At 38.8% G+C, this 11,321-nt stretch overlaps 1 protein-coding gene across 1 annotated transcript; it reads left to right on the top strand.

Annotated features, from left to right (window-relative positions):
* The first annotated feature begins 2,675 nt into the window (after positions 1 to 2,675).
* Positions 2,676 to 10,966, top strand: smim13 (small integral membrane protein 13). The gene is made up of 2 exons (XM_006635855.3): positions 2,676 to 3,124; positions 7,432 to 10,966. The coding sequence occupies exons 1-2, from the start codon at positions 3,049 to 3,051 to the stop codon at positions 7,620 to 7,622; spliced, it is 267 nt and encodes an 88-aa protein (XP_006635918.1). The 5' UTR covers positions 2,676 to 3,048; the 3' UTR covers positions 7,623 to 10,966.
* The last annotated feature ends 355 nt before the right edge of the window (positions 10,967 to 11,321 follow it).

Genomic DNA, 11,321 nt, shown 5'->3' with positions numbered 1-11,321 from the left:
AAAACAAGAACAATTACATTTGTATTTGAAGACATTAAAAATGTAGACAATTATTTTCATACTTTATAGTTACAGCATGCTCATATACTCTACACCTGCAATATGTATCTTTAATATATTTAAATAACCTTAATGTATTAAACAGTAAGAGTTATTTGTTATCACCATAAGAAGATGTCCTCGCAAAAAATAACAAATACTAGGAGACTGTGGTAGGCTAGGGTGATTCACACTTAATAGACACACTGGGTGATGATTGATTAATTTATTAGATAATGGATGAAGGGTTTAGAGGACACATTCTCAAATGGATGTGATTAAAGGAATTCAGTATATAAAAGGCCTCAAGGTGATTGGGTAGGGTTTGTGTTCTAGTTGTATTGGCTAGTATAGTCATTGTGAGTTATTTAGGATGGAGCTAGTTGCAAAGATAAAAGGGAAAACCAAGAAGTGTTATTGGATTCAGTCATGCAACAAAGACATTGGAAAGTAAGATGTAAGAGCCTTTTGTTGGGGAAAACTGGTGAAGCCAAATGTTCAGTGACAAATGGGATCAACTGAAATAAGGAGAGCATTTCTCCAATTTAGGAACTTAAAAAAAGGGGGACCTGATTAATGAGTGAGGAGTGAGCTTGTTTGATTTGACACTAGCTGGCTGTGACCAGGACTACTCAAGATGTGGTGTATACCTGACTAAGCAAACTAATAAAATGTATATACTCAGGTTCTGATCAAATGCATTTTTTCCCAAATTGTCTTTCTATTAAAAGTACCTTCCTTTTAATGGAAGAAAAGGTTAACTGGCAAAGTTAATAGCTCTTCGATTGTGTGCTGTGAAGCAAATGAACTGGAATGGAACCATATTCTCAACATCTTCCACTGGCAAGCCCTGTGATAGTACTTAAAAACTAAATACTAGAGCTTTGGAGTCAAGATAATTCTTGGATATTTTAATTAAAACTGGTTCTACTTAATTTGTTAAAGGAAAACATCTTGCCAGGTTTGCTTTGATTTTCATCTCAAGCATATAAGTTATTCTCTTAAGTCTATTGGAAACTAGCAGTGGTCTTCCTTCCCAAATCAGTCAAATCTGAGGATTTCATGTGGAGAGTATTTTTACTAAGGAAGTTAACAGAAAAATGTACATTGTTTATGGTTGCTTCAACAACATGGCTGGGTAGCTTGTTCCAAACATCCACAACCATCTGTGTGAAGAAGTACCTCCTGCTCTGTTTGAAATGAACTTCCAAAAGGAGTATATGCTTGTTATATCCTTATTCTCCTTCCTATATGTAATGTATAGTTGATAGTTTTACAGTTATTCAAAACTGCTACTGTAAATAAAAGGCTGAGGCACAGGAATAGCCTTAGTTACCCACTTATTTTTGAAAGAGAAAAAATGTTCAAAAAATTTACTGTAGGTAATTGTATTTAAGTTATTGATTGTACAGTCTGTTTCAATCACTATTGACAGAAACCCCAAATAATTAACATATTGTACATGAGTGGACACAATCCACCCACCTTTAAAATGTACCACCCATCTGGGTGACATGCAGCAGCCATTATGCCACACTCACAGAGCAGATCAGGCAGAGAAACAAGACATTGCTTAACCAGTTGCATAAAGGTGTTAATTTTAGGAAGGCCAAATTGTACAAGACTCAAGTCAAATTTAGCCAGGACACCAGGGTTGACACCCCTATAGTACTCCTACAATCATTGCAAGGGGATCTTTAATGTACACAGGATCTCAATTTAATAGTTTAACTCATCTGAAAGAAGGTTTCTCCTACAGCACAGCATGCTGGTCACCATAATGGGGAACTGGTTTGAAAATCCTTGTTCAGGGCAAAAGGCACCATCTATTGACCCAACAACACCTCTTACAGTACCTGCTTGGTTCTCCTTTAGCGTCTCCCATCCCAGGGCTAACCAGGCCAGGCCTCTCTAAGCTTCAGAGCTCAACTAAGATCGTGCTACAAATTGGTAACACTACTGTAATTGTATGTTCAATGGATATATAATTTCATGTAATTCTGAATAGCGTTTATCTTTATTTACAAGAGAAATGTTCCATTTGATCTGTTCTCACATGTTTTGATGAATGCAGAAAAAGACAGAGTGGTATTTAACTTCAATTAAGACAAGATCACAAATACCACTACCCTAGTTATAAATGTGGTGAACCTACTTAACACCTTGTAGCAGTACAGGAGCTATTAACATCAGGGAAAAAAGGATTTGTGAGGCTCTAGTAATGCAGTATATGTCTATGGTGTACAGCATTATAAGGTAAATGGGAGGAGAACATGAGCCTACTAGGTCTAAAGTCTACCTATGACTTGACAGAGACCGCTGTAGTCTGATTACAAGGGAGATATTTAACAACCAGTAATTCTTAGTTATAGATTTGTTGCATTTCGAAAAATGATGTTCTGAAAGTTTTTAACAGATGTGCAGATTTTGGTTTCTGTTAATATCCCCAAAAATCCTACAACGAAAAACCTTAGCACCTACTAATACAAAGTCTTAAGGAAAGGTCTTTTTATTGACCTATCGCATCACTGAACGTCATGTTAAAGATAGTTTACTAAAGACTTCTGGGAAAAGTAGTCTCCGCACTTTGCTGCATTGTCCGAAGTCCCTTTTCTGTGAACGACAATACCCACAACTCCACAGGCGTCAAGCACGCAAGCGCTACTGGACTCAGGGTTGTGTGTGGTGTGTTTTCTCGCGTACTGTAGTCTAGTATGCATTTACATGTTTTAATTGTCTAGATGTTTTTATGTATTTATTTCTAATGATAGGTCTATCTATATTCCGTCCTGCGGGCTGTGCAGAAACAGCTACTTGCGCTTGCCGAGTGTGGCAGCGGTAAAAGTCGGTTGCCGCTGCTTTATTATACGGTCCTGCGTCTCGGCAAAATGATCAGTAGTTTGCCATCTATGGGACACACACACAGCCCAAAATAATAAATGGGCTTGCAGCTTAAAACGTAAAGAAACAGACGAAAGGGATATATACTGTATTTGTGCTGGGGGGAACATGTGGCAAAGCGTCGGTCTGACTGTGCTGGTTATTGTCGCCACCCTTGTATGCGTCTTGCTGTTCATGCTGTTTGGTAAGTAGCCCTGTGGAGATGTGTCATACCATTAGCACAGTTTGTTTCTCTGTATTAAGGGGGCGACGGCATTGCAGTCGAAACTATATTAAAATGAATTGCTTTTAAATATCTTTTCATCTGTGATTAGCTTCGTTGTAATAATGAAGCGAATGGGTGGGTGGGTAGTTACTAAGTGTACTGGAGGGGTCGTTGCATTTGAAAAGAAAATGCAGCTACTGTTTGCGATTATACACTCCCTTCTGTCAAAATAACAATTTTAGCTCTGACAGGAAGGTCACGTTTCTAAACAAATCTTGAAGAACGAATTCCCGGATTTAGATTATTTCCTCTCTTGTGCCTTTGTAAGTGGCACAACTCACAATGAAAATAGGAGAAATCTAATAGTGCTTTAGAAAATGTAAAATGTTATGTTTATTCAAAGTGTTTCACTGCTTGTACAAGGTTCTATCTGCAACACGGGAGATGCCTGTAGGACGACTTACAAGACTTGTTTAATTACAGCTTTCCAGGACTACTGGTGGAGACGTTTCTTTTATGCTTTGCAGCACATTGGTGACTGGATGGAAAAAGTAAAGTGAGCTTATAGAGCAGAGCTTTATTGTTTATCAAACACTTACACCCAGTACTATCTATTGCCTGTGGTACTGCCAGTCTCCTGTAACAAAAATATGCCATATAGAAATAAGGTCTATTTGAGGTCTTAAACTGAATTTGTAACACCTGGAGTTCAAAGTTTCTTTTGGGGCCATATCATAAATGTATATTACAAGGTTTCCATTTTCAGGGTTACAAGCTTTATAAATATTTATATACTGGCATACTTTCATCCCCAGAGCTAGCCATCACTTAGAGATGAGTCACTCAGCGAGGAAGGCACGACATTCCCAGATTAATTTAACCCACCTGTTTGAGAACAGCCACTTGTTTATCGGCATGACTTTTTGGCTTCTGTCCCTGTGCTGCCTGGGGAGAGCGATGGGTTCATATACACCTGCCATTCAACTTCTGGTGTTGTCAGCATTTCCATAGGACAAGTAGCCCTGAGGGGATGAGATGATCAGTGCATCTGTCACCAATATTGCGGCTAACAAGGACCAAAAATCTTAGGAACACTGACCTACTCAAGCCCCACCTTTTCCGGTATTTCTGGGAATTCTGGTTACCAGGGGCTAATAACATCGTTCATGCTTTTGAGTGTGATTTATTTATCTTAGTGTGAACATTCATCTTGTTCATGCCTGTAGAAAACTGAAAAAAAATAATTGTATTCCTTGCTTGTGAAATCACCTGTCCATCCATCCATTTTCTAACCACTTTATTCAATCCAGGGTCGCTGGGACCTGCGAAACCAGTGAAACCACTTCTGTTACTTTTTTTCATAGAAGATGCTTGTTCAACAGGACAGGTCTTATTGCATGAAGTATTTGCTATAGTTTGCTAGTGTATACTGAAGTCTTATAAAACTGTTAGATTTGAGATATGGAACAGGTGAGGTACTGTTTGCCTTACTATTTTTCCACTGCTGTTCAGAGAGAACCTCTCTGACACCGTTTCATTTATACCACCAAAGTCAGCCATTTTGTTAAATTGTTCTGTAGCCTTTTAAATAGTTCTGCTAACCATGTGCTCATTGTAGTTAAGAAACAGGCATGCTGCACCCATGCTGACTTCCTCTCCAGTGGGGCCAACATTGCAAGACAAAAAAAGTGTCACCTCCAGAATTGTGTTATAGCTGGACCACTTCCTGTTAAGCTTTCTGTGCAAAAAGGCTGCTTAAGTTTCTCTTTCCTTTTTGTGTGTTTCTTGACTCATTCATTTAGTTCAGCCCTACTTCAGAGTGTCCTCAGATGTTTCTGGTACTGTGTTCAGCATAATTTTAACGGACTTTAGGCTTTTCATTTTTGCATTTTATTATCTGTTGATTTGAAAACAGCCCTGCAATTTACACCGCCTCTTAAGTCTGTAAGCATGCATGAGGTTTTGGATACTTCAAACATAAAATGTGTTACATGTCGGGAACAAACTGCCCAGCCAAGTTTTGCGAGATATGGAACAAGCTACACAGCAGTGTTGTCAAAGACAATACTCTGGCTCTTTTCAAGAAATTAGGTAGAAGGTACCATTTGTAGAATGGTACTATTGTCAGTCATCTGGTGTAGTTGCTTTCTAAGAACATAATGTTTTTCAGCTAATTGAAAGGGTCAACCAATGTGTGAGTTGACTTTAAAAATATTGTATTACATTATTGAGTGCTTGGTACAATTTTGATTTAACTTATATTCCCTGATTTTATCCCATTCTTCTTTGTTTGTACAGTAACCTTTTTAAAACCTTTTGAAAGAGGAAAGTGCCAATGTGTGATTTGACTTTGTATACAGTATTTCACTTTTGCTTTTCTAGTTCTGAAATTTGACATAGAGTATATTTGTATGTAATACACGTGTAATGGCTGTCTTTCGGATGAGACGTTGAATCAAGGTCCTGACTCTCAGAGGTCATTCAAGATCCCCTTGTGAAGAGTAGGGAGTTATCCCAGTGTCTGGGCCAGATTTCCCCCCTCAGCCTTTACCATGGCCTCCAAATTGACCCCATGTGTGATTGGCTTGCACTTGCCCTGCGATGGACTGGCGCCCTTTCTAGGGTGTGACCTGCCTTGCGCTCGCTGCCTGCCAGGTAGGCTCTGGCTTCCCACAACACCTTATGGTATAGAGTGGTTTGGCAAATGACATGACATGTGTAATGGGATATGCAAACAAGGCTACCATCATTAAAATAACTAACTTAAGTGTTAGCGCTTGAGAACTGTTGAACATGTAGTTACAAGATTACAGGTTCGGGGTGAGGTAAGTAAAAAAAGCACCCATTGCACAGATTTCCCATAGATCAGGATGTGGGTTGTGTGTACAGTGGGCTGAATAAAAAGCAGCCTTGGTCTGCTGTGACGTAAATACTGGAAAGACTTCAGATCCAGTAGCATGTAATTTGCAGTTCATTGTGGGCTGTACTCTGTGAGCAGCGTCACATTTCAAAGTGGCCTTTTGTCTTTGTCAGATGTGGGATAGCTAAGCTAAAGAAGTGACGACTTAATGTTTCCAAATAACGTCCCGGGTAACGATCTCATGCCCAGCATCTGTCTAATCTTCAACACAACCACACGCAAAAACAATCAGATCAAATTTAGGTGTGCCAGAAGCCCTGAGAATGCCTTGAGTGCGATTTAGATTTCAGCAGAATGGGAAAGTAATGATGGAGAGATTTGTTTCTTTGGCTAGATCGTGTAATTTGAGGTCATCTGGCAGTCTACTTGTGATTTACAGCTGAGTGTTTTTATCTTTTTTTTTTAGTTTCAGCATGAAACTGATAGTGTGGAAAAATTGCCTGAGTTGAATGATTAATAAAAGGGGTTTACCCTGACCTGTATGAACTAGCTCGCTCTTGGCCAAAGTCTACATCCCATTTTCTAGTTTCTGTGGACTAAACAAGATGAAATTTGTGTGATTATTGGCAGGGATTTGGGGCGAAGACTTTGACAGAGATATGCCTCAAAATAAGTTTGGCGTCCATTTTCAGATGTTCACGTTGACCTTTGTGATATCAAGGGAGATAGTGCATCTCTGTAGTCCCTAGGATACAAGAAGGGAGCTTGAAATTGCCTTTTAGGTGAAAATATTAAATTAGTCATTCTACCTTTTGCTAGTCATTTCTTAATTACTGTTGCAGCAAACAGCTAACTCCTCTCATCAGGGCTAGCAAAATTAGTGTGATTGGGAGAATGTGGAATTTAATTATTAATTAACAAAAAATAATCACTGCTATTTGCAGAAAAAAATGAAAACTAGAAACATTTTCTGTTTATTCATATTAGCATAGCGTTTAATGTCAGTTGAAATTGTTAGGAAAATACTGTAATATCACATTATGCAACTAAATTAAAACATTTAATTTAAAATCAGGTGTTTGGGAACAATTTGCATGTTCATTTCTTTGCATTTTGTCCTGGTCCCCCTTAATTGTAGTGCAGCTTCATGTCTGTCGATGTGTAGAACCATTGTAAGGATGCTTAACCTGTGTACCATCAGCTGCGTTGTCGAGGAGACATTAGCAAACTGAAAAATAAACATCATGCTGTCACAGCTGGTTACATGTTCTCTTGTAGTCAGAATCTTTCCTTATGGATAACCATGCTTTACAGTACAGCAAGTCTGTGTAGTACTCCCTTTTTCTTTTTAACATCTGTTCAGAAGACATGATGTGAAACATTGATATTGTCATTATATCAGCGTTTTTCTGCTGTTTGCCTGCAGGCTGGTATGTTGTATGGCAGCTGTTCCTCTCTAAGTTCAAATTCCTGCGGGAGCTGGTGGGTGACACGGGATCCCAACAGGGAGACGACGAGCCGTCCGACTCGGAGGCAGAGCGAGACTCGCCCCCGACCCCCCGGCACAGACCCAGGATGGCCCGGCAGAGGAAAGCCCCTCCTGAAGAAGCTACATAGGGAGACTCGGTGTCCTGCATCATCCCTCTGACCAGGCCTCTGAACATACCTGTGTTCTAGGAGCTAGTAACATCTTTATGTTAAAATTTTAGTGACGCCTCCACTAGTACTGCTGAGTGCAGAGCATGTTCAGTAACCTTTGATTTCCATGTCTCCCTAAGGCTACTGACTTGCTCCAGTGTGCTGATGTCTGCGAGACGTATGACTGTCCATTACATCACACCGGCTGTGTTTACAGATGAAGGCAGTGCTTGCCAAACACCAGATAACACTGGCTGTAGCAACCTGTTAGCATTTCTTTACTATTAATTGGGGAAAAACTATTGTAACTGACTGACTCTCCACCCCCAGGTTTTCCTATTTCAGTTTTTTTTCCACAAGTGAGTTTCGAAACTGTACTCCAAAGGTTACTCAAATGTGCAATGAAAGAAATGTGTGAAAGCGGTTGGTGAAATAGTGCATAACGGTTTAACATTAATCAGGGGAACATTAGAGTTCTTGACTCCTTGCTTGGAGGCCTTCTGAAAACTGAATGTTATGACAACACTAGAACCACAGTGGACCTCTGGTCATTTAACTCTACTTCTGCATGGAGTGCTGCTTGACTCAGAAATATAAAAGCAACTGAATGACTGTAGAAAGATTTTTTCTTGTGTATCAAGTTGTCTTGCACATTCACATTGTTGTTTTTTCTATGTTCTATATGTATTAAGAAGCACCCTTTTCAGCTACTTTTACATATGATGTTTTTTTCTGAACATGGTCTCTGACAATAGCGAATACTGTAAACTGTTTACATGTTGTGTTGTTTTTACTGTAGCTGGAATCACCCTTAATATATTCCTTAAAAGAGTCATTCTTTGTTAAACAGAATACTCATCTTACTGACTGAAAAAAACAGAATTTTCTCAAAGTCTCCTGAAATACAAATTAGGGTATAGATGTAATCACAGCCCTATAAAGTTAACATGTTCCCCTTAGTGCTGTCAGCCATTCCATCGAGTTACAGTGGTGTTCCTCAGCTTCAGGCCTCAAGGGCCACTCCGTCCTATGAACATCACTCCACCTGAGTTGGTCAGACTTGAACTTTCCAGAAACCTTGGAGTTTGGCAGTGCATTGAGTAATAGAAGCATCACTCCTCCAGATGGCACTGACTTTCCTGGAAGGTGCTTCAGAGCTGGCAGCATGTCAGATGAGGAATGTTGAAGGAAAGCTGTGCTGAGCTCCTGGACAGTGAGCCATGTCCAAAAAGAGGGAAACTCATTAATGGTACTGAGGTGCATCCGGTCCTCTTGGTCACAGGTTCTTCTGGTGTTCATTCCAGCTGAGCTTTAATGTGACGTAAAATTAGCTTTTTTGTTGACGGAGGTGGACCATAGTAACACTTTTCCGATGGCTTGTGGAGGGGGTGTTGAGAGAAATGTTAAACCGATGCCGTTGAGGATAGGAGTATGCGCCTAAACCACACACATACAGTACAGTACACGTTTGATCATGGGGGTTGTCAGAGTTTTTCAAGGAAGGAAAAATGTCCATGCTTTGAGAGAACGGTCTGCTACAATGGACAAGCTGGACAATGGACTGAAATTATTTGAAGGTTCTTGCATTATGGGCTATAATGTTACAGTAAAACAGTGCCTATAGCCACATAAGCCTAGATGGATCGGGCATTTTGTGCAGTTCCTCTCTGGGGAAAAAGCATGTAACCTGTGGGAAATTAAAAGCTTTTATTGCAAACACTTTTAGATGGAGTTGCATTGAACCGGTAGGGCAGTTTCTGCTTAGAAAGCATTATTTCATCCTTGGGTTGGAAATGTACTATAGTAAAGACACATATATGATAGAATCTTGGTTTTAGAATTGAATTGAACTTAATGACCGCATTCATTTTAACATTAAACAAATGGTAATATTCCTATTGTAACTGACGTTAAGATATTGCAATAGTAAAATGCAATTGCTTTTGTATTTGTAAATTATCTGTAATAGAATTTGTATGTCCATTTGGTCAATATTTCATCCTAGGTTTTGCAGAACATTTGGTCTGATTGGTAGCGTGAGTAGTGAACATTACTACTTAAATAATGAAGAGTGAAAACTAGGAGGATTTATTATCATTTGAGTATTTTGTAAGAATAAAAAGTGTATTTAGTTATTTTCAGAATAACTGACATTGAGCTGTGTCTCCAATTATATCAGTGTTAGCTTTATGACCTGGCTTGTGCTCATTTCATTCAGTTTAAGGACCTTTTCAGAACTCTTCTGACATCCTTGACTTACCTCAAAGTTGGTTAGATTGTTATATTTTTATGTAACTGTTTCTGCCATTGACCAACTTTGTCTTTTGTCTCTAGTTTCAGAATTATTTTCTTCTGTTATGTTGCCTGCAGATGGGTGCAAGGGGAGTTTGCGTGTTGCAGTCATGCCTTGTAACTATACTTAAAGTGCAATATGGAGACTGAACACAAGATGGCAGTTTTGCATTTCACATTGCAAAATTGTAAACTGAACTACTTTTCACAGACATTTAGGAGGATTAACTTTAAATGATGAAGATCTTTTTGTGCTTCAAGTGCATGCATGCCATTTAAATGTACATAAGGTCTATTGCTATGTATGTGGCAGTAGTAACTTGTATTAGTTTTGAAACTGATTTGCACTGAACTGATACCACATCTGTAAATTCAATGCATATTCACTTTTTATTGTTAATGCTTAGCTACAACTGTAGACATTGTTGATTACTATTACATTTGTTTCCTAATACACACTGTGCTTTAAAAAATAAAGCATTTTATAAGATTTGAAAAGGTGTAGAACCAAGAAGTACTTTCAACGATACTGATTAGTGACTTTGCAGTTCACATGAATTGTGTGATTGTAAAAAAAAAAGTTTTAGGGAGCTTTTGAAGATACATGTTTAAAAACATTTGGAGTATACATGTTGGAAAACTAGAGCCTACAGATGACGGTCAGGAAATGACTGTGGTAAGCCAAGGAAATGAGACTTTTCCTTGCTACTTTCCTCAGTCTATAAATAGAACCATGCCCATTTTACTGTCCTCATGACGGGGCGTACACTGCTATAGCAAGCCTGGAAACCAGAACAGAGAAGTTCACATACTGTATAATGGTCTGTCATAAACATGGATGGCGATTTGTGGTGATGTAGCATGGAGTTAGGGCCGCATCACCTTCGAAGACAAAAAACGGAAATGCTACGGAAATGATCAGCTTGTTAAACCCTAACTTATCATAATGCTACAGCAGAATTAACCAGATTGTATTTCAGTGCTGCTACATCTTAAAGCTCATGTTTTAAAAATTAAAGTCATTCGCTAGCCTTCACTGTTCCAGTGCTTTTATTTGTTGTAACACAAGGAGGAAATAAAAGCACTGAGGTACAATAAGATGCCATCTAGTGTTTTATTACTTTTGTATCCTATTGTTTTTGGATGGAGATGTTCCAATATTAAACTACTCTATATTCAAATAATTTTCTTTGCTGTACCTGTAGGAATTGATGACTGGTTAGGTCATTGACATGACTGACAAAGGCACACAACATGCAAAGTAAATGATCTTTCCGTTTTATCACCGCATGTTATCAATTCACACATCCGTTAAAGTATCTGAGAATTTCTTTTATTCCAATGTAGGCCTGCTGTATTTTTCGAAACCACAACCAAAATAAAACA

The sequence above is a fragment of the Lepisosteus oculatus genome, chromosome 10 (assembly GCF_040954835.1).
Source record: "Lepisosteus oculatus isolate fLepOcu1 chromosome 10, fLepOcu1.hap2, whole genome shotgun sequence".
Lineage (NCBI taxonomy): Eukaryota > Metazoa > Chordata > Actinopteri > Semionotiformes > Lepisosteidae > Lepisosteus > Lepisosteus oculatus.
This window is presented reverse-complemented; position numbering and strand designations above follow the sequence as displayed.